Source organism: Oncorhynchus keta, chromosome 35, assembly GCF_023373465.1.
Source record: "Oncorhynchus keta strain PuntledgeMale-10-30-2019 chromosome 35, Oket_V2, whole genome shotgun sequence".
Taxonomy (NCBI): domain Eukaryota; kingdom Metazoa; phylum Chordata; class Actinopteri; order Salmoniformes; family Salmonidae; genus Oncorhynchus; species Oncorhynchus keta.
Genome location: NC_068455.1, coordinates 54,149,647 through 54,173,257, shown reverse-complemented (window position 1 = coordinate 54,173,257; position 23,611 = coordinate 54,149,647). Strand labels below are relative to the sequence as shown.

Sequence of the window (23,611 nt, the reverse complement as noted above, 5' to 3'; positions counted from 1 at the left end):
AGGCACAGACACAGTTTTTGGGGCGCTTATAATTGACCAGCAGGACGTGCCGCACTTATAATGATCAATATTTCGTTTCTCGTCCGCTGTGCCTAAGCGAGACTATCTGTAATAGATCAATCTCATTTGATGTTCTCTAAGAACTAACCAAATTAAGGCAATGAAACTGAGAGCAACCGCAGACTCCATCTCTCCAGAGCCCAGTTCACATAGCATTGTCCCACACCACAAACCCATTATCTGTTCTGGTTTAATCCTAATTGAAAAAACATGGGATCACCTCCCTTCCAGAATCCAGGAATGACTGAGACAGGAAATGGTTTCTACAGATACTTTATCTTTCAGCTGAGTCACAGGAAAGTAAAAGGGACAGTTTGTGGCCAACATGCGTGGGTTCCTCACGGAAATGTTCAACCTTAACCAGAACCCCTCCAATTTAGAACTGACAAGAAATACAGAGTGAGTAAGGGAGGGGTAAACAGACAGACGCCAACCAGATCTATCTCCTTTCACCTTGTAGTGGTTGATGTCGCCCAGACCAAAAAAAATAATCACATTCAAGCAAGTCCACAGAACTCCAAAGGCAAGCCCATGACATGGGTTTAAACTCACTGACCCAGAAGCCTTGCAGTCTCTCTCTCTCTTGTCTTCTCAGCTAACTTTCCTCCAGAGCAACGCCGAGCAATCGCCTTGGGTCTTGATTTACACCACTTGACAGAGTGCGGTGCCGAGCCCATTCATCATCTGCATCTTCTTCCCTGTTTGATCCCAAGCTTAAGGACAACAACGTCCAGACTCAAGGAAAATGGTTGCAAATGCCAGAGCCCACGTGCGCTTGCGAGCAGGAGTTGTGACAGAGAGAGAGTTCAATTTTGTGCAGATATGGGATATACATTTAAAAATAAATTATAAATGCAGTTGAATTATTAATTGTTCTATCATGATGGAACGGTTCCCCAACCCTATATCCTAGACACCCACCTGAGCAACCCAAAAACTAAGGAGAAGTCCTTATCTGTTTTATGTGCCTACTGTAAGTAGCCTATACGCAGCCAAGACAGAAAGATAAACACGGTCAGAGACATACTAGAGCAGCACTGCCCCCTCAAGAGTCTGAGCCTGCCTGGCAGGGTTGGTCCAACAAAGCCAAAGCCCCCTAAAGGGAGAGCATAATATACAAGGAATGTTTCAAAGCTGCTAATGAGAACCTTGACAAACTTGTACCTAGCTGGTGGGAATCCGGTGGGGTGACCCCACCCAGGTAGTGGCAGTGTTAGCAACGCAGCAACCCATGGGGTTGTGGTCACACACGGACAATCAGAGAGGGGGGAAATTATTGTGGCCCTGGTGTTACAAAATAATCAAAGGTCTGACTGCACAGAGATGCTTGGGAAGATTCTCACAACGGGGGACCAGCGTGTGTGTGTTTCAGGGGAAGTGGGTGTATCTAAGCTCCATCAGTTAGGACTTGACATTGGTTAATCAAATCTCCCCCTTCTTGCTAAATGTTGCATGCATTCTCGAACAGCTACAACTGTATATGCCTTCGCATGTCAAGTCCTTTCTTGAGTTGGGCTCGGGGATGGAACAACTGTTGAACATCTGGGCTTGTGGTAGGTTGTGGGGGTAAAGGGTGGGGTGTGTGTGTGTGTGTGTGTGTGTGTGTGTGTGTGTGTGTGTGTGTGTGTGTGTGTGTGTGTGTGTGTGTGTGTGTGTGTGTGTGTGTGTGTGTGTGTGTGTGTGTGTGTGTGTGTGTGTGTGTGTGTCACAACTGTTGCTATGGGGTAATGATGGTAGGGACAACATAGGATGAATCACATGAATTGTTTGCCAAAATAATAATTGTTTGACAAAAATCTAATTTTTGTAATGCCAAATCCTGGATATACGTAGGTAACAATCCATTTTCTGAACTGCCTACATTGTTACACATATTATTTGTTTGTTGTGGACATAAATCAAGATATGCAAAACTTTTGAATAAATATATTTTTTTATGAAAATAATTGTATACAATGCAATCGAGGTGAGGCTGTTTTAAATGCTTTAATGCATTCATCTACTTCTGTTCTGTGAGTGGCACTGTGTGCTCTTTACAAAGGATGGGTCCCTATCGCTCAAAGGCCCTAGAAGCCAGATGGACAGGGTTGGTCTGCCAGTCACAGGGACGACAACCCAACTGGGGATGAGGGGAAGTTTTAACGAGTGGAATAGTGGAGAACAATTAGAGGTTTACTCAGTAGCAGTGCAGTAGCAGTATCATGGTAAAATGATAAGTTTACAAACATACAGTGCATTCAGAAAGTTCTCAGACCCATTGACTTTATCCACATTTTGTTACATTACAGCCTTGTTCTAAAATGGATTAAATACATTGGAAAAAGTCAAGAGGTCTGAAGACTTCCCGAATGCACTGTATATTATGATAAATAGAACTTAAACGTGCGTATATCTCATTATGGTAAATGGTGAAATAAGTATAGCCAGTTATAATTGCAATGACTTAGCAGATAATAAAAAAAGACAATCAGTATTTACCTGGCTAGAAGAGAAGGAATATAATATCTATTGTTTACAGGAAACTCATGCAAAAAAAATTAGATGGAGTTGTGTGGAAAAAATACTGATGGGGAAAGAATACTGATGGGGAAAGAAACTCAAAAGGGGTTTAATTCATTAACAATCCGAATGTGCAAATTGTCCAAACAGATCTGCAAGATAGATGGATTATTTTAAATGTTATTGGACCATAAACAGATTTGGATCATTAATCTATACAGTCCAAATAATGATGATCCACGTTTCTTTGAAAATACATCTAAAATAATTTATCAAGTCTACACGCAATACAATACTCTATTATTATGCTGGGAGATTCTAATACAGTTTTAAATACCTCAACGGACCATAAAAGAAATTACAGTACAAACAATCACCCTCATGACACATATCATGGATATATTGGAACTTGTGGATATGGAGGCTGAAATATCCTGGCTCAGTAAGATATACATGGCGGAGGCTCAATCAAGCTAGTTGTCTTGACTACTTCCTTATGTCGTTCTCGCTGGCACCAAAAGTTTAAAAAAAGTGTTGATTGGGGACAGAATGTGGACACCCCATAAAATAATTGGTATATATATTCATCTTAAAAAATGTCCATGTGGGGAGGATATTGGAAAATAACTGGGAGATCTTATCTAGACAGGCGTGAGCCTTTCCAAATCATGCCCAATCAATTGAATTGACCACAGGTGGACTCCAATCAAGTTGTAGAAACATCAAGGATGATCAATGGAAACAGGATGCACCTGAGCTCAATTTCGAGTCTCATAGCAAAGAGTCTTACCTTATTTAAATAAGGTATTTATTTTTTTTTGTTTTTTTGAATACACTTGCAAAAATGTCTAAATGGGGTACTTTGTCATTATGGGGTATTGCGTGTAGATTGAGGATTGTTATTTTATTGAATCCATTTTAGAATAAGGCTGTAAACATCACTGCATTTGGAAATAGTGACGGGGAATGAATACTTTCAGAAATCACTGTAGTAAATGGGGGATTGGAAATGATGCAGACAGTTACATTAATGGAAGCCACAATATATCTGTAATATTAAAGCTGATCTACTGATGTGACTGCACAGCCTTTATGGAGCTGACTTGAAACCAATGCCCCCCTCCCACACATGTATTTATTAGAATTTTTATTTAACCTTTATTTAACTAGGCAAGTCAGTTAAGAACAAATTCTTATTTACAATGACGGCCTACCCTTAACTCAGACGACGCTGGGCCAATTGTGCGCCGCCCTATGGGACTCCCAATCACGTCCGGTTGTGATACAGCCTGGAGTCGAACCAAATCATCATAATGGCACAACAACACCATGGCGGCCATTTTAGCTCCTTACAAAAACATGCAAATTCTCTTCACGCTACGGACCATGAAAGAGAGAGGCTAACAACATGCAGTGTATGTGCCAGATTGTTCACCTTTCTACATCCCCCACCAGGTGAATATAAAATCATCATTCGTGAGTAACAACATTAAAACATCAAAATGGAGCAGGGTGGAAATATGTACATTATTCATTTGGCTTCGAGAGAGAGAGAGACAGTCACACCTAATGAGCGGCCAGCACTTTGAAGTGGAGAGAACCCAGAGTGAGGCGAAGGGAATGAATTAAGTACTGCCGTGGGACACATTCAATGTTTGTGAATGATTTCTAGACGGCTTTCTTTCTCTACCCAGTGTCCTTATAACCAGGACCCTGACATTTGATGCCTTATGATCTAGAATACCTAATTGTATGTGGAGGAGTGACTGGTTCTGAGATAGTTTGGAAACATTGAGGAAAGTGGCAATGCCGTTGCCGACTGGGCAGTTCTATTCGAGGCTGCTCTGTTCTGCCTGTCAGGCCCAGTCATGACCAGGGTTGGGCAGGTTACTTTCTAAATGTAATCCGTTACAGTCTGACATTTTAATCAGTAACATCAGTTTTGGATTACCAAAACTCAATATTGTAATCTGATTGCTTTCATTTATTATTTGATTACTTTCCCCTTAATAGGCATTAGAAGAAGCCAAAATGGAATATTACCAATTGAAAGACATCTATTGCAAGGATTCATCTATGTTAGATTTTACATAAATCTATGTTGCATTTTACTTTAACGGTTGGTTATGTAGGCTTCTAACCCATTGCTATCTACTACAGATAATAGTAGGATTAGGCTATAGCTTTACATTAAATACCAAAGTCTGTCATATGTCCAATCATTCCAAATAATTTACCCCCTGATCTTCAAGAATAGGACATAAATATGGAAATATAGAATAGCCAAATTGTTTTACATGAGCAGCATAACCCAAAAACAAAGGATTTATTAGCCTACTCTGCTGTTTATTCTTTTGTAGTCGTGGAGGACTGATTGGGCTCATTGCTTCAGGTTGTAAAATAAATGCTGCTCTCATGGAATGGCATGCTTTGTGCACTACCAAAAATAGCTATTTGCATGTGACAAATGTATGCCCTTGTTATAGGCCTTTTGTTTATGTTTTTGTTGGTGACACTTTGATATCGATAATTGGCAGCTCTTTAGGTCTTTCAAAAGTGTGCAAGTGTCACGATCGTCGTCAAGGAAATGACCGGACCAAGGTGCAGGAGTGGAAAGCGTACATTCTTTTATTTTAAATGTCGCCAACAAAACAATAAACAACAAAACGAACGTGAAGCCGTGAAGCTCTGTAAGGCTATACATGCCACTAACAAAGACAACAACCCACTCTGAGAAAAGGAAAAAAGGCTGCCTAAGTATAATATAATAAGTGATGTCCGTATCGCTATAGACTACATCACTGCTGTCGTCCTTATCTCCAAGCCTTTACTCAAGTTGGATAATCTTTGGATGCCGACAGCAGTCGCACCATTGGAAGACATAGTTTGCACTGTAGCCTACAAATGCCTATTCCTGCTCTTTTCCCGAGATCCCATCTACTGTGTCTTCATAGTGGTCTCTGACTTGTGGTCAGACTCACTAAGGCAGAACAAACTTAAAGGTAAACTCCGCCCAAAATCTATCTTTTGGTATTTGTTTCATTAGTCCATTGTTGATATCGTCCCAAAATGTTTTGCACGTCAGCAATCAAGTTTTCAAGATATGCAACTTTCAAAATATAGAAATCTGGCCCGTTGTGACGCATTTTTGAAAGTTACAACTTGATTGCTGATAAATATTTTGGGAATATATCAACAACGGACTAATGAAACAAATATTTTTTTAAAAGTGGGTTTTGGGTGGACTTGAGCCTTTTTTTCAATGCTGATTTGAAAGTAATTGAGAAAGGTGTCCATTTTTTGGGGCGGAAACATCCTTTCTGAATTTCAAAAGTGATCCGAGAAGTAAATCATCTCGTTTTTCAAAAGTATCTGCAATCTGATGACAATATTGTTGCTGGTAAAGTAATGGATTAAAGTTACAGTATTTTTTTGTAATCCGTTACATGTAATGGATTACATGCAATACACTGGCCTGTCCTGTGCCACGATGACATACTATCTGTCCAAAGAGATGCCCGCTCTCACGCCCGCTGAGGTTTCATCTTTCTTCCACTCTGTTCTGTCTGTACTCAGTGCCACGGTGTCTTCTGAGAAGCACAGCAACGAGATAAATCAACCCACGGCCCTTTAACCTAACCGCATGAAAATGTATTGATATGTGGACAGGGCTAAACGCACACGTAAACAAACAGACACACAGCCTTTAGATCCTACCTCCAGAGGGAGCTCTCCAGAACCTTGCTGGAGTCACCGTGGTAGTACTTGGTCAGGATGAGGATGACCTGAGGAAGAGGAGAGATGAAGGGTGAGTCACAACTGTACAACAGAGTTGGAACCGGTTTCACAGATGGCACGGTAAGTGTCGCAAAAGTAACAGTATTCGGTTTTATTCAAATGGATTAAAAAGGTGTTTTTCAATTTCAAAATTATTTTCCTTGTCTTTGGGGAATTTTGCTTCCTGGCCCTTCTACTGATTATGCTAAGATTTGAGACTATTACCCTATAGAAATAGCTGTCTTGTTTGCCTCTTTAATTTTAGAAGGAAATGTTTACAGAGTGCTACCCTCCCACTACCCCCACGCAAGCCAAATGATGTGTTTTGTTTAATGCTGAGTATAATTTCAGTGAACCCCTTTTATTATTATATTCAAGTACAAGTGCTGAACAACAGGTTTTGGGGGAGGAAAAGCCACCTTTAATATACAACTCAACAGAAACCTCTAAAATCTATTATTCATAGAACCAGGGCATCTTGGTCAAATGTTAAAAAAACAACAACTGTGAGTTTGTGTGTTATGTGTTATGTGTATTTTCGGAGGACTCCCCATTTTGACAGCAGTGTGTGGCCTGATGGGAGTGCGTTGAAATGGCGAGAGGTCGGTGCAGGAGGGTCAGGGAGTGCAGTTAGTCCTGGGGGTTTGATTGGAAGGTTGGCGCAGTAATATAATAATAATATAATAATAATGAGTGAGGTGTTAGGAGCCAGGGAAGAAGAGACTGGGGCTTGGAGAAGCTGATTGGCCAAGGGCCCTGGCCAGAAGCAGAGGCAGTAGTCCGTTTAGCTTTTATAACATGTTTGACCATAATAGAGTTATAACAAACCCTGAGGTCAACATAAACCCTAGAATACAGCTATACCACACAACTGGCAAAGACTACCGGGTGAAAACAAGTGTGTGTGGTCTCTGAAAAAGAAGTGGGCAAGGGGCCACAAATTACTTTAGGTTGTGAACCTCCAATGGATTCCTTTGTCAGATAAAATGAAAGTGATGTTGTTCTCTTCACCTCTTTTGATAAGACACTTGGCCGCAGGCCAAACTATTTCCCACAAATATGTTTTAATCCAGTGAGAACATTTGGCCAAGCCACTCACAAACCTTTAGCAGGGCCCCAGGCACAAGCGTTGCCCCCTCATGCCAGGGAAGAGCAGTGCTCAAAGGGCATTTTAGTCCAAAAGGACAACGGTCCTCTTGACGGAGGCTGAACCCTCTGGAGGCTGAGCTAGTCTTTAAAGCCCACAGTGGGACTCGGGAGAGGGTTACATTATTCTGCACAACCCAGAATTGGTCATTCAGAGCTCCACATCTGTGGAACACTGAGTGTACTTTGAGAGTAGCTCCAAGCCCCTGTCCACAAAACAGAGCCAATTTCTATCAAAAGTACTATTTTGAGTCTCAAGACACATTTTCTCAAAGCGACTCAAGCTCAAAGTTCGATCCCTGGTGTAGCTTGGGCTTCTGAAGATGCTTTGAGACCAGTGGAACAGAACCGATGACAATCGCCCGAGCAGTCAACTGCCAAACTCGATAACAGCCGTCATACTATAACTATTATACTAAATATATCCACGTCACCAAATAATTGATTAAAACACACTGTTTTGCAATATAGGTCTACAGTAGCCTCAGCAGCACGCCAATAGGGAGGTCAGAGGCCTGGCCGTGTGGTTTCAGGACAACAACCTCTCCCTCAACGTGATCAAGACAAAGGAGATGATTGTGGACTACAGGAAAAAGAGGACCGAGCACGCCCCCGTTCTCATCGACGGGCTGTAGTGGAGCAGGTTGAGAGCTTAAAGTTCCTTGGTGTCCACATCACCAACAAACTAACAAGGTCCAAGCACACCAAGACAGTCATGAAGAGGGCACTACAAAACCTATTCCCCCTCAGAAGACTGAAAATATTTTGCATGGGTACTCAGCTCCACCATCGAGAGCATGCATCACTGACCGCCATCCAGGACCTCTATACCAGGCGGTGTTAGAGCAAGGCCCTAAAAATTGTCAAAGACTCCAGCCATCCTAGTCATAGACTATTCTCTCTGCTACCGCAAGGCAAGTGGTATCGGAGCACCAAGTCTAGGTCCAAGAAGCTTCTAAACAGCTTCTACCCCCAAGCCATAAGACTCCTGAACATCTAATCAAATGGCTACCTTTATGCATTGCCCCCCTCTTTTATACTGCTGCTACTCTCTGTTATTATCTATGCATAGTCACTTTAACTCTACCGACATGCACATATTACCTCAATTACCTCGACTAACTGGTGCCTCCGCACAGTGACTCTATGCCGGTACCCCCTGTATTTAGCCGCAATATTGTTATTTTACTGCTGTGTAACGTCAGATTTCCTCCTTGTCTGAAGAGGAGTAGGGATCGGACCAAGATGCAGCGTGCTAAGTGTTCATGACGAATTATTAAAAACGAACTGAAATACAAAACAATAAACGATGTGATGAAAACCGAACCAGTACCGTGTGCCGACAAACACTCACACGGAAACAAACACCCACAAACCAACAGTGAAACCCAAGTTACCTAAGTATGATTCTCAATCAGAGACAACTAACAACACCTGCCTCTGATTGAGAACCATACTAGGCTGAACACAAAAACCAACATAGAAAGACAAACATAGACTGCCCACCCCAACTCACGCCCTGACCATACTGAAACAAAGAATGAAATAACAGAACTATGGTCAGAACGTGACATGCTATTCTTTAATTATTTGTTACTCTTATTTCTTATTCTTATTTTTTTTTAGGTATTTGCATTGTTGGTTTAGGGCTTGTAAGTAAGCATTTCACTGTAAGGTACCTGTTGTACCTGTTGTATTTGGCGCATGTCACTTTCCCCTTAAGAGTCATCAGAAGAAGACAAATGCGTTTGGTGTGTCATCATAGTGGTCTCTGACTTGTGGTCAAACTCGCTCAGGTGGAGCAAAACTTCAACTTCAACTTGCGCCTTTTTTTCAATGTTGAGTTGAATGTCATTGAGAAAACAGAAAGGCGTCATAATATATGTTTTTCACCAACATCCTTAATCCTTTATTATTTGTTATTTTTATTTCTTATTCTTAAATATATCTTTTTATTTTTTAATTTTTTAAAAACTGCATTGTTGGTTAGGGCTTGTAAAGTAAGCATTTCACTGTAAGGTACCTGTTGTACCTGTTGTATTCGGCGCATGTGACAAATACTTTGTGATTTGATTTGATTACAGCCCTAGAAGATGCAGTGGTGGAAACAAGCTCCTACAGTTTTACACAGTTAATGCAAAATAATTTTAGAAGTTATATATTTTATTGTCACATACACCAGATAGGTGCAGTGACATTTGTTGTTTCGGGGTCAGCCATACTAGTACGACGCATCTGGAGCAAATTAGGGTGAAGTGCCTTGCTCAAGGGCATATCGACAGATTGTTCACCTATTTGGTTCAGGTATTCACACCAGCAACATTTCAGTTACTGGCCCAATGCTCTAACCACTAGGCTACCTGCTTCTCTAAAAGGAAAAAAAGATGAGGACCATCCTCCTCAATGAATTTCATGACAATTTTAATATTGAAACATTCAGAAAGCTATCCTTTGTAGGTAAAACTCTACTAAATATATACACATTTCACCAAATAATTGATTAAAACACACTGTTTTGCAATGAAGGTCTACAGTAGCCTCAGTAGCACTCTGTAGGGTAGCACCTTGGTGTAGCTGAAGGACAGATGGGTACATTGACTTCAAAACAAAACCTAGGAGGCTCATGGTTCTCACCCCCTTCCATAGACTTACACAGTAATTATGACAACTTCCGGAGGACGTCCTCCAATCTATCAAAGCTTTTACAGCATGAACTGACATGTTGTCCACCAAATCAAAGGATCAGAGAAGGAATCTAGTACTGAAAGCATAAGCTACAGCTAGCTAGCACTGCAGTGCATAACATGTGGTGGAAGTTAACTCAAAGAGAGAGAAAAACAATATTAAACAATTTTGAACAAATTAATTTCCTGCAAAATTAAGGAGAGGGAAGAGAGAGAGAAAGAGAGCTAGCTATATATATATATAATAATATGTTTAGCCTACTCAAACACTTGGCTCAAACATTCATCACTGGAACTCTTCCAAGTCAAGGCAAGCTTTTGGTAGTGAAGACATCAACACTATGAAAAAAACATATCGGATCATGTAGTAACCAAAAAAGTGTTAGACACATCAAAATATATTTTATATTTGAGATTCTTCAAAGTAGCCACCCTTTGCCTTGATGACAGCTTTGCACACTCTTGGCATTCTCTCAACCAGCTTCATGAGGAAGTCACCTGGAATGCATTTCAATTAACAGGTGTGCCTTGTTAAAAGTTAATTTGTGGATTTTCTTTCCTTCTTAAAGCATTGATCAGTTCTTTTGTGACAAGGTAGGGGTGATACACAGAAGATAACCCTATTGAAAAAGACTAAGTCCATATTATGGCAAGAACAGCTCAAATAAGCAAAGAGAAATGACAGTCAATCCATTACTTTAAGACATGAAGGTCAGTTGATGCGGACAATTTCAAGAACTTTGAAAGTTTCTTCAAGTGCAGTTGCAAAAACCATCAAGCACTCTGATGAAACTGGCTCTCATGAGGACCGCCACAGGAAAGGAAGAACCACAATTACCTCTGCTGCAGAGGACAAGTTCATTAGAGTTACCAGACTCAGAAATTGCGCCGAAATAAATGCTTCACAGAGTTCAAGTAACAGACACATCTCAGCATCAAATGTTCAGAGGAGACTCTGGGAATCCGGCCATCATGGTTAAATTGCTGCAAAGAAACCACTACTAAACGACACCAATAAGAAGAAGAGGCTTGCTTGGGCCAAGAAACACGGGAAATGGATATCAGACCGATGGAAATCTCTCCTTTGGTCTGATGAGACCAAATGTAAGATTTTTGGTTTCAACCGCCGTGTCTTTCAGAGACGCAGAGAAGGTGAACGGATGATCTCTGCGTGTGTGGTTCCCACCATGAAGCATGGAGGAGGAGGTGTGATGGTGCGGGGGTGCTTTGCTGGTGACACTGTCTGTGATTTATTTAGAATTCAAGGCACACAACCAGCATGACTACCATAGCACTCTGACTATGATTTGTTTTTCAACAGGACAATGACCTCGACCAAGAAGGAGAGTGATGGAGTGCTGCAACAGATGACCTGGCCTCCATAATCACCCGACCTCAACCCAATTGAGATGGTTTGGGATGAGTTGGACCGCAGAGTGAAGGAAAAGGAGCCAACAAGTGCCCAGCGTATGTGGAAACTCCTTCAAGACTGTTGCTTTCCAGGTGAAGCTGGTTGAGAAAATGCCAAGAGTGTGTAAAAGCTGTCATCAAGGCAAAGGGTGGCTATTTGAAGAATCTCAAATAGAAAATATTTACCCTTTTTTTGGTTACTACATGATTCCATATGTGTTATTTCATCATTCTGATGTCTTCACTGTTATTCTGCAATGTAGAACATAGTCAAAATAAAGAAAAACCCTTGAATGAGTAGGTGTGTCCAAACTTTTGACTGGTACCGTACGTTGCAAACATTCATTCAAGGCTAGGTTGTAGAAACCTCATGATGGGTACAGGAAAAATGTGAGTAGTAGCCTAAACCTATCGATGTTACATTTGAGCTGGGTGAATGGAATATGAATGACAGACATCCAATATGCTGTAATAGGAATAAGGCCGTGCTCATACCATTTTTTTTATCCTCCTCCTTCATCTTAAACGGCACCGACCGCCACAGCTCCCGACAGATGAAGAATTGGACATCGGAGATAATCTGAACTTCTACTCAAAGCCATTGAAGCATGTGAAACCAGGCAGGGTCTTGTGTGACATCCTGCGACACAGTGAGCGAGCATATCCCTCCCCCGTTTGTCTGGCCGTGTGCCAGATGGCAACAGATTGTCCTCCTCTGGCACAGCTGCCCCTCTCTATCCACACAGCTCTAATGAGACACTCCCGAGTGAGACCTAGGCCTATCTGACACTTTATCCAGCCAGAGATGAAAACACCAACGCTGACTTTATCTGCTATGCTGAACATCTGGACTTTTGGTGTTGCCACCAATAGTTTTTTTTCTTTCTCTCCTTCTAGTTTTAATTGGCCTGCCCCGGTGAGGTCAATTTTAGTTTACTGACAAGTTTAGGTGTGGATGGAGGGAGAGAAGAGTAGTGGGGGACTGGCACAGGAAAGAAGGAAGGAGTCTAGGGAGAAGAGGTGGCTGATCTGGTTAGTCATTGTCCTCATTGTGCAACACTCTCAATTTAACATGACAAAAATGCATAGGAAGATAGGAAAACAGGACAACGTAATACGGGGGAGCCTGTCAGCGTGCACCACTTATACAAGAGATACTAAATCAAAATTAAAATGGATTTAATGGCATTAAGTACAATTTGTAGATATTGCCAAAGCAGTATAATAGTAGTAATAATAATAATGTATCCTATGTTATCTCATGTATAACAGGGCTGGCTAGTAAAGGTCTCCTCTCAGGAGAGCGTGATGCTTTTTAACATGCCTCGGCTGGTGTCCACCGGACCTGGCACAACCACATATGTGTCCCTGTTTGCAATAGACAGCCTTGGATCAAATACGGATTGCATCAAATAGGATCCCGGGGGCGTCCTGTGGAATATGAAAAAGTAGAGAAGGAGAGCTCAAGTGCTTCTCTCTCTTTCTCTCCACTGAGCCGACAGAGATTCAGGCCTGCGTCTTTCATCTGCTTGTCAACATTCCCGCGGTTTTGTATCCGACCAGCCCATAAAGCGCTGTGGCTCCAGACAAACTCTGCGCCACACAGTTCTGTGGTCCTATCCACGTGTTGCACTGGCTTGAGAATGAGTTTGAGACTGAGTTCTGCACGATGGGAAAATGAATTACCCTGGGGAGGAGGGAGCGTTCTGTTGGCAGTGGTGTACCTACCCTCCCTGACAAAATTGCTGGATTACTGGAGAAGCGTTATCCCACCACTGCCACCAACGGGCACTGGCCGGAGCCCGAGACTGTAGCTTGGCAGGCCCCTACAGCTTATTTGACTGAGAGGCAAAGTTTGCCACTCCCTAAAGGTCGTAGCAGAGTATTAATCTTAAAAATGATCTTCCTGTTATTAGAAACAGCCGTATGTGGAAAGCTGATTACAATAACATACATATATATATATATATATATATATATATATATACTTGAAGCCTACATAGATCTGCAAATATTGAGACGAGCGGCATTAAGTCGTATGGCTCCTTTTGGAATGAACTACGACAGAAAAACATTATGTGGGACATTGTATTGATTGGCTTGGCTAGAAGACTGGCTTGGCTAGAAGACTGGCTTGGACTACTGACAGAGGGTGGACTACTGACAGAGGGTGGAGGGTGAGCTCCGCTGAGAATGGAGCCAAGCCTGGGTCTGGAGGTTCAAGCACAGAGGTGATGGGTTCTTGGATGTCCTTATTTGGACATACATTGGGAATGAGGGGTGAGGGGAGCGCTCTGGCGATTGAACCAAGCCTGCAGGGTCTTGATGTTGGGTGGTTTAAGTCCTTGCCTGAACATTGAAGCTATGACTCTGCAAATATACAGTGTGATGCTCAGAGCTTGGTGGTGTACTGTTGTTGCCTTTATTCTGGAGAGAAACCATGTCATATGCAAGCTTTGCCTAAACTACAAAAATAACAAATCTAACTCCTGTTCACTATTACTATTCTATTTGTTAGATCAGTATAAACAGAACGCTCTTTTAAAAAAAAGGTTAGAAAAGGTATTTTTGGCTGTCCCCATAGGAGCACCCCTTCGGGTTCCATGTAGAACCCTCTGTGGAAAGGGTTCTACATGGAACCAAAATGGTTATTCAAAGAATTCTCCTATGGGGACAGCCAAAGAACCCTTTTCGGTTCTAGATAACACCTTCTAAGAGTGTAGAAAGCACTAGAAACTGCAAGCATTTGGCATGATGAGCTTAATTCTCTTCCACAACGTCCATGCAACCTTGCGGCAACATTGAAGCGGTCTGATGGTGACACACTGTGGGAATGTTGTTTGTCAGCCCGTGGATGGCATTTACTAGGGAAAAGTCAACTGAGCAGTTAGGATTCATGAATAACTACACACAAATTACACAAGCCCCCATTGAGCCTTTACGCCGCGACACAGTCGACCGTGAACTCTGGCTCCACATCACCATCTCGTCATTTGTCCTCATGACATTCCGCTACACTGAGAGACTCAATGAAAAGCTAGAAATCCGGTTTGGAGGAGAGAGGAGAGTTTGGCGAAAGAAAAGAAAAAGAAAGAGGGTGGGGTTAAAGAGAGACGAGAGGACCTTTAGAGTTTGAGAGAAAGAATGCGGTCATTCATTTTTTAAAGCAAAAACAGTGAAATACAATTACTGTATCAGAGTGTATGAACAAACACATTCTCCAGAAAACAGACCACACACAGATGAGCAATTCATCACAGTCTGGAAAAATACATTTTTGGTCTATTTTTCAAAAATTGAACCCCAATTGATTTTCACAAGGCACAAAGTGTGCAAAAATAACATTCCCAGCCAATTCAATTTGAGAGATGACTTCACTCTGCTTCCCCTTAACACGCATTCTCTCTCTCTCTCTCTCTCTCTCTCTCTCTCTCTCTCTCTCTCTCTCTCTATACCATTGATGATCAGACCCCATAATAATCTGGGTATGATTAATAACAGTAATCGGACCCCGAGCGATCATGTCTGGTTGAACACGTTTCTGCACGGATCTCAACCCCCCTCCCTCCCCTTCCCTTGCACCAGGCAGTGACCCACACACGCTGGCATTTTAACGGTTGTTTCAGACGGCGACCGCTCATTAAACTGCTCCGGCAGAAAGGGAGAAGGCAATTACATGGACCTGTGGGTTCGGCTGGCCCTACAGTCCAAAGAATACAAAGGAACCTCTACTATACTGACCCTTACACACACACGGCAGACTCCATCCAGTTAGACCGAGGTATTCAGCACTCGACTGGCTGGTTCCCACTGGTTCCTACAGTATTTATTTATCTGTCATGGTATAGTATTCTTGTATCTGACTCTCTTCTGCTGTCTTTTTAATATTACTTCAATATTACTGTTTTTGTCCTCCTTTTGTGTCTGTGTCTCTCAACTCTACCTCGTTGTGTCTGGTCTTTTTGTTTTCTCTTACTTTTCATGCTATGTAAAGCCTCTCTTCTTCGCTCCCTCTTTCTTTTCTTGTCTCTTTCTCCTGCTTTCCGTGACACATGTCTGATTCATGTCTGTAATTAGGGTCTCGTCCAGTCATTAGTCTGTTTATGTAGTCGAGACGACCTAGAAAAAAAGCTGAACATAACATGGCATGCGGAGACACACACAAACGCACGCATCCATCCACCCATGCAGAGCAGTGATTTTCCTTTTCCATTTGTAATCCCTCACACGAATGAAACCCTATCAAACGACAGGGTTGAGGTGGAAGTAAGCTCTTCGAAACAAAGCAGCTCAGTTCATAGCTGATCATTTTAGTCCTTCTGTAGCACAGTTGGTAGAGCATGGCGCTTGTAACGCCAGGGTAGTGGGTTCGATCCCCGGGACCACCCATACGTAGAATGTATGCACACATGACTGTAAGTCGCTTTGGATAAAAGCGTCTGCTAAATGGCATATATTATTATTATATTATTATAGTGCACATGAAACACACACTTCATAAAAACACTGTGACATACACGACCATTCAAAAGTTTTGGGTCACTTAGAAATGTACTTGTTTTTGAAAGAAAAGCACATTTTTTTTGTCCAATAAAATAACAACAAATTGATCAGAAATACAGTGTAGACATTCTAAATGTTGTAAATGACTATTGTAGCTGGAAACGGCTGTTTTTTATGGAATATCTACATAGGCGTACAGAGGCCCATTATCAGCAACCATCACTCCTGTGTTCCAATGGTACGTTGTGTTAGCTTATCTAAGTTTATCATTTTAAAAGGCTATTTTATCATTAGAAAACCCTTTTGCAATTATGTTGGCACAGCTGAAAAATATTGTTCTGATTAAAGTAGCAATAAAACTGGCCTTCTTTAGACTAGTTGAGTATCTGGAGCATCAGCACTTGTGGGTTCGATTACAGGCTCAAAATGGCCTGAAACAAAGACCTTTCTTCTGAAACTATTACTCTATTCTTGTTCTGAGAAATTAAGGCTATTCCATGCGAGAAATTGCCAAGAAACGGAAGATCTTGTACAACGCTGTGTACTACTCCCTTCACAGAACAGTATAAACTGTCTCTAACCAGAATAGAAAGAGGAGTGGGAGGCCCGGTGCACAACTGAGCAAGAGGTACATTAGAGTACATTAGAGTACATCAGAGTGTATAGTTTGAGAAACAGACACAAGTCCTCAATTGGCAGATTCATTTAATAGTACACGCACAACACCAGTCTCAACATCAACAGTGAAGAGGCGACTCTGGGATGCTGGCCTGTATTTCTGATCAATTTTATGTTATTTTAATGGACAAAAAAATTGCTTTTCTTTCAAAAACAAGGACATTTCTAAGTCACCCCAAACTTTTGAACAGTAGTGTAGACCAAAACTGATGTATAACAACACTGGTGTATTCCTAGGGAAGTGCAGTGCTGATAGAGGCTGCTGGAGATGGACTGACAGTCTTAAAAGGTTTATAGGGCCAGCAGGATTGAACCTCAAAGGTACAGAGAGAGAGAGAGCGCTAGAGAGAGAGAGATGAAAGGAAGGATAGATGGAGAAAGAGGTAAAAAGAGAAATCCCTGAAGCTCTGATAAGTAGTCTCATCTCATTGACCGAGTGATCGATATGGCTCAACCATGGCCCAGGGATTAATGCTGGCCCCCTGGTCCTTAGATCTGTCCATCGATTTGACCTCCATAGGGGGAGGCTTAGTGGACTACTGACAGAGGGTGGAGGGTGAGCTCCGCTGAGGATGGAGCCAAGCCTGGGTCTGGAGGTTCAAGCACAGAGGTGATGGGTTCTTGGATGTCCTTATTTGGACATACATTGGGAATGAGGGGTGAGGGGAGCACTCTGGCGATTGAACCAAGCCTGCAGGGTCTTGATGTTGGGTGGTTTAAGTCCTTGCCTGAACATTGAAGCTATGACTCTGCAAATATACAGTGTGATGCTCAGAGCTTGGTGGTGTACTGTTGTTGCCTTTATTCTGGAGAGAAACCATGTCATATGCAAGCTTTGCCTAAACTACAAAAATAATAATTTGACTGTTTCAGTTGTGTGAGCAACAAGGACAAAATGGGGACAAAAATAGAGCATAACGCTCCCACATGCCAAAAAGTGGATATGCACAAAAATATCTCAATGAACACACGCAATCTGTGATGTTGCCGTCACTTCCAGGACAGTACTGTAGTTCCGCTGCCACACCTCAAACTCGATCGACCTTGATCCTCTCTACCAGCAGACAGCCAGTCAGTCCATGTGAAAGACAACAGAGGACACAGAAAAGGAGCAGGGGCAGGAGTGAAAGATTTGCTCTGTCGTTCTCTTATCCTTCCCTCTGTGGCTGATCGAAGACCACGCCATCCCTCCCCATCCAGCCAGACGGTCTCGTTCCGATGAGTTTCATTCCGAAATTCACAATCCAATCTTTCCAGATAGGTAAAAACGCAAGGGTGGGGATTCGGAGGCAGACTGAGAACCCACCTGTGAAGAAGCAAAGGGGCGGAACCATCAAGTGTGTGTGCGTGTGTGTGTGTTTTGTGTCTCTGCCTGTGTGTGCGTGCACCCAACATCATAGCACCTTGGGTAGATGACAAAGGACACGGCGTAACACACTGCCTATACGAGCGTGCATGATCATCTGTGGGTCAAAATGGTGAGTGCTTTTTTTCTGGGAGTTGCAAAGAGCATCCCATTTAGTGCATACAGCTGCTAGCACCAGGCTGAACAGCTGTCCCCATAGGATTACCATGATCCCTGCTTCACAGTCATTCACCCTCTGTCATTTTTTCCCCATTCTTGCCCCTTTAACACCCCTCTTATCGCTTTTACATCTCTCTCTATGCATTTCCCCTCTGTCTCTAACACCCCTCCTCTCTCTCTCTCTTTCCATTTTTGTTCCATCTCAAGCTCTTTTTTTGCTCTCTCGCTCACCTTCTGTGTGTCCTTTCTCTCTCCCTCCAACTCTGGTTGACTTTCACAGGCCCTCTCTCTCTCTCTCTCTCTCTCTCTCTCTCCTTCTTTCTCCCCTCCCTCCTCATTCATCCCTCTCTTTATGTCTCCCTTCCTCCCTCTCGCCATGGAGCAAAAACAACTCCCTCTCTCCTCTATCAAAACCTTTATCATCAAAAATAGCTATTTACAGTGGGATGAGAGCGTTAGAGAGGAACTCAAAAAGTGGAACAGAGACAGGGCTCAGTGGTGAAGGGGGGCTCAATGACATGTGACACACAGTGAAGCGCTACCTCTCAGGATTTAATTTAGCCGAATGTATTCATAGAACTGTGGACTAATTACGGGAAAACAATACATTATTGAGCGAGTGTGTGTTTTTGCTTCCCCTCGAACCGGTTCAACAACAGTTTATCAAATATTTTGCGTCATAGAGTTTGAAAATGAACTTTGGTGAATTGAAAAAAATATGTACTTATTTGAACCATTTTCAAGAGGCAAATGCAATCCACTCGGGGGGCGACCAGGTCGGGTCGCGATGAATCCATCCTGACTCTGCGCAGTGCGAGTGCTTAGCGGTGGCATTTGGAGTTAATTGTATTTTCTTGTAGAGCAGCGCTCAATTACCTGTCAACTGAAGCACAACGCTTCCTCAACAATGAACAAACAATCCAAAACAACCACCACCTCTTCCCTCAGACGCCCCCTTTCTCTCCCTCTTTTGCTCTCTCTCACTAACTTTCTCTCCTCAAGCACACTTCTTCACATTGAACCTTTATTTAACTAGTCGGTTAAGAACAAATTCTTATTTACAATAACGGCCTACCCCTGCTAAACCTTAACCTGGACGACTGGGCCAATTGTGCACCGCCCTATGGGACTCCCAATCACGTCTGGTTGTGATACAGCCTGGAATCGACCCAGGGTCTGTAGTGACAACTCTAGCACTGAGATGCCACTCGGGAGCCTCCTTCCCTCCTTTACCCTCACCTCCTCCCTCTTTCTCTCTGCCTCTCATCTGATCCATTCCACACTCAGCCTACCTACTCCAAACATTCTGCTCCAGCAGCTCCAAAAAAGCTAAACCAAACCCCACTAAAAGCGACAACACAGCAGCAGCTCCCCTTTTAGGGGGCACAGTTGTTGTCGTAGCACATATCTGTCCAGAGCATATGAGTGGTGCTGGCAGGGCCTGGGGTGTTGTGACTAAACAGGCCCTACGGTGCCTGGTCATTTCCCAACGGTTTCCCTTCCAGCTGGGCACTATAAAAGGCCCCTATTTAGTCTGAGAGAGAGACCAGGCTCTTGTCAAAAGGCATCAGCACCTCTCGGCTAATAACCCTGCCCTACCTCCCTTCCCCTTTCTTGTGTCCCCTTCTCTCTCGCCTCTTTCCTCTCTTCTCCACCCGACTGGGGCCCTGGCCTTGCGTTAATGCATTTTCACACTTCATTTGGAAGTTGAGGAAAAGAGGCACACACCCAAACTACAAAGTAAGCTTTCTCGAAACCTCCAGAGGAACACTTCATCCAAAAGTCACTGACAGGCAGCCATTCTATCTTTCCTTCTCGCTTCCTCTTTACCCTCCCATCATTCTCAACCTCCAATCGGACCTCTTCAGTCGAGGGCCACCCTGACTTTAAAACTAGAAAAGCCTGGCCTCGAGGGACCCCCCTTCGAACTAATGGACGTCTACATTCTAACAGTCTAATAAATACGATTCATATATGTTAGCGCAAAAAGAAAAATGACAATTTGGTTGTGTTTATGAAGGTCTTAGGTAACATTGGAATACAAAAGAAAATGCATTTTCCTTAGTTTATGTAACTGTAGGCTATGTGTACCAATGCAAAACCTCGAAAGCACCACAATTTAAGTGTTTAGAATCCATTAAATAAACACCATCACCAAGGTCATTCATTATTCAATCGTTAAAGGGACAATCTGTTTGACTTCCGGCGCCGACTGAGATGGCCGCCGTCGCGTTCCTAGGAAACTATGCAGTTTTTTGTTTTTTTACGTGTTATTTCTTACATTAGTACCCCAGGTCATCTTAGGTTTCATTACATACAGTCGAGAAGAACTACTGAATATAAGATCAGCTCAACTCACCATCAGTACGACCAAGAATATGTTTTCTGCGGATCCTGTGTTCTGCCTTACAAACAGGACAACGGAATGGATCGCTTGCAGCCGACTACGAAAAAGAGGGAAACGCGGCGGTGTTCTGGTCAGACTCCGTAAAGGGCACATCGCGCACCACTTCCCAGTATTCTTCTTGCCAATGTCCAGTCTCTCGACAACAAGGTTGATGAAATCCGAGCAAGGGTGGCATTCCAGAGGGACATCAGAGACTGTAACGTTCTTTGCTTTACGGAAACATGGCTTACTGGGAAGACGCTATCCAGGGCGGTACAGCCAACGGGTTTCTCCACGCATCGCGCGGACAGAAACAAACATCTCTCTGGTAAGAAGAGTGGCGGGGGCGTATGCCTCATGACTAACGGGACATGGTGTGATGAAGGAAACATACAGGAACTCAAATCCTTCTGTTCACCTGATTTAGAATTCCTCACAATCAAATGTAGACCGCATTATCTTCCAAGAGAATTCTCTTCGATTATAATCACAGCCGTATATATCCCCCCCAAGCAGACACATCGATGGCTCTGAACGAACTTTATTTAACTCTTTGCAAACTGGAAACCATTTATCCGGAGGCTGCATTCATTGTAGCTGGGGATTTTAACAAAGCCAATCTGAAAACAAGACTCCCTAAATTTTATCAGCATATCGATTGCGCAACCAGGGGTGGTAAAACCTTGGATCATTGTTACTCTAACTTCCGCGACGCATATAAGGCCCTGCCCCGCCCCTTTCGGAAAAGCTGACCACGACTCCATTTTGCTGATCCCTGCCTACAGGCAGAAATTAAAACAAGAGGCTCCCACGCTGAGGTCTGTCCAACGCTGGTCAGACCAAGCTGACTCTACACTCCAAGACTGCTTCCATCACGTGGACTGGGACATGTTTCGTATTGCGTCAGATGGGAATATTGACGAATACGCTGATTCGGTGTGCGAGTTCATTAGAACGTGCGTCGAAGATGTCGCCCATAGCAACGATAAAAACATTCCCTAACCAGAAACCGTGGATTGATGGCAGCATTCGCGTGAAACTGAAAGCGCGAACCACTGCTTTTAATCAGGGCAAGGTGTCTGGCAACATGACTGAATACAAACAGTGCAGCTATTCCTCCGCAAGGCTATTAAACAAGCTAAGCGTCAGTACAGAGACAAAGTGGAATCTCAATTCAACGGCTCAGACACAAGAGGCATGTGGCAGGGTCTACAGTCAATCACGGACTACAAGATGAAATCCAGCCCAGTCACGGACCAGGATGTCTTGCTCCCAGGCAGACTAAATAACTTTTTTGCCCGCTTTGAGGACAATACAGTGCCACTGACACGGCCTGCAACGGAAACATGCGGTCTCTCCTTCACTGCAGCCGAGGTGAGTAAGACATTTAAACGTGTTAACCCTCGCAAGGCTGCAGGCCCAGACGGCATCCCCAGCCGCGCCCTCAGAGCATGCGCAGACCAGCTGGCCGGTGTGTTTACGGACATATTCAATCAATCCCTATACCAGTCTGCTGTTCCCACATGCTTCAAGAGGGCCACCATTGTTCCTGTTCCCAAGAAAGCTAAGGTAACTGAGCTAAACGACTACCGCCCCGTAGCACTCACTTCCGTCATCATGAAGTGCTTTGAGAGACTAGTCAAGGACCATATCACCTCCACCCTACCTGACACCCTAGACCCACTCCAATTTGCTTACCGCCCAAATAGGTCCACAGACGATGCAATCTCAACCACACTGCACACTGCCCTAACCCACCTGGACAAGAGGAATACCTATGTGAGAATGCTGTTCATCGACTACAGCTCGGCATTCAACACCATAGTACCCTCCAAGCTCGTCATCAAGCTCGAGACCCTGGGTCTCGACCCCGCCCTGTGCAACTGGGTACTGGACTTCCTGACGGGCCGCCCCCAGGTGGTGAGGGTAGGCAACAACATCTCCTCCCCGCTGATCCTCAACACGGGGCCCCACAAGGGTGCGTTCTGAGCCCTCTCCTGTACTCCCTGTTCACCCACGACTGCGTGGCCACGCACGCCTCCAACTCAATCATCAAGTTTGCGGACGACACAACAGTGGTAGGCTTGATTACCAACAACGACGAGACGGCCTACAGGGAGGAGGTGAGGGCCCTCGGAGTGTGGTGTCAGGAAAATAACCTCACACTCAACGTCAACAAAACTAAGGAGATGATTGTGGACTTCAGGAAACAGCAGAGGGAACACCCCTATCCACATCGATGGAACAGTAGTGGAGAGGGTAGCTAGTTTTAAGTTCCTCGGCATACACATCACAGACAAACTGAATTGGTCCACTCACACTGACAGCGTCGTGAAGAAGGCGCAGCAGCGCCTATTCAACCTCAGGAGGCTGAAGAAATTCGGCTTGTCACCAAAAGCACTCACAAACTTCTACAGATGCACAATCGAGAGCATCCTGGCGGGCTGTATCACCGCCTGGTACGGCAACTGCTCCGCCTCAACCGTAAGGCTCTCCAGAGGGTAGTGAGGACTGCACAACGCATCACCGGGGGCAAACTACCTGCCCTCCAGGACACCTACACCACCCGTTGTTACAGGAAGGCCATAAAGATCATCAAGGACATCAACCACCCGAACCACTGCCTGTTCACCCCGCTATCATCCAGAAGGCGAGGTCAGTACAGGTGCATCAAAGCTGGGACCGAGAGACTGAAAAACAGCTTCTATCTCAAGGCCATCAGACTGTTAAACAGCCACCACTAACAGTGTGAGTGGCTGCTGCCAACACACTGTCATTGACACTGACCCAACTCCAGCCATTTTAATAATGGGAATTGATGGGAATTATGTAAATATATCACTAGCCACTTTAAACAATGCTACCTTATATAATGTTACTTACCCTACATTATTCATCTCATATGCATATGTATATACTGTACTCTACATCATCGACTGCATC

The 23,611-nt window shown here is 43.6% G+C and overlaps 1 protein-coding gene across 6 annotated transcripts in view; it reads right to left on the bottom strand.

The window, feature by feature from the left end:
• The window catches only part of LOC118369140 (VPS10 domain-containing receptor SorCS2-like), a 324,788-nt gene that overhangs the window by 227,162 nt on the left and 74,015 nt on the right, over nucleotides 1-23,611 (bottom strand). For 5 of the 6 annotated variants that reach the window (XM_052495733.1, XM_052495734.1, XM_052495736.1 and 2 more), the window contains exon 2: nucleotides 6,277-6,344. In XM_052495733.1, the coding sequence (XP_052351693.1) occupies nucleotides 6,277-6,344 (68 nt within the window). Of the gene's footprint in view, nucleotides 1-6,276; nucleotides 6,345-12,071; nucleotides 12,133-23,611 lie in introns of those variants that run through there. The other variant, XM_052495738.1, reaches the window with a different exon arrangement.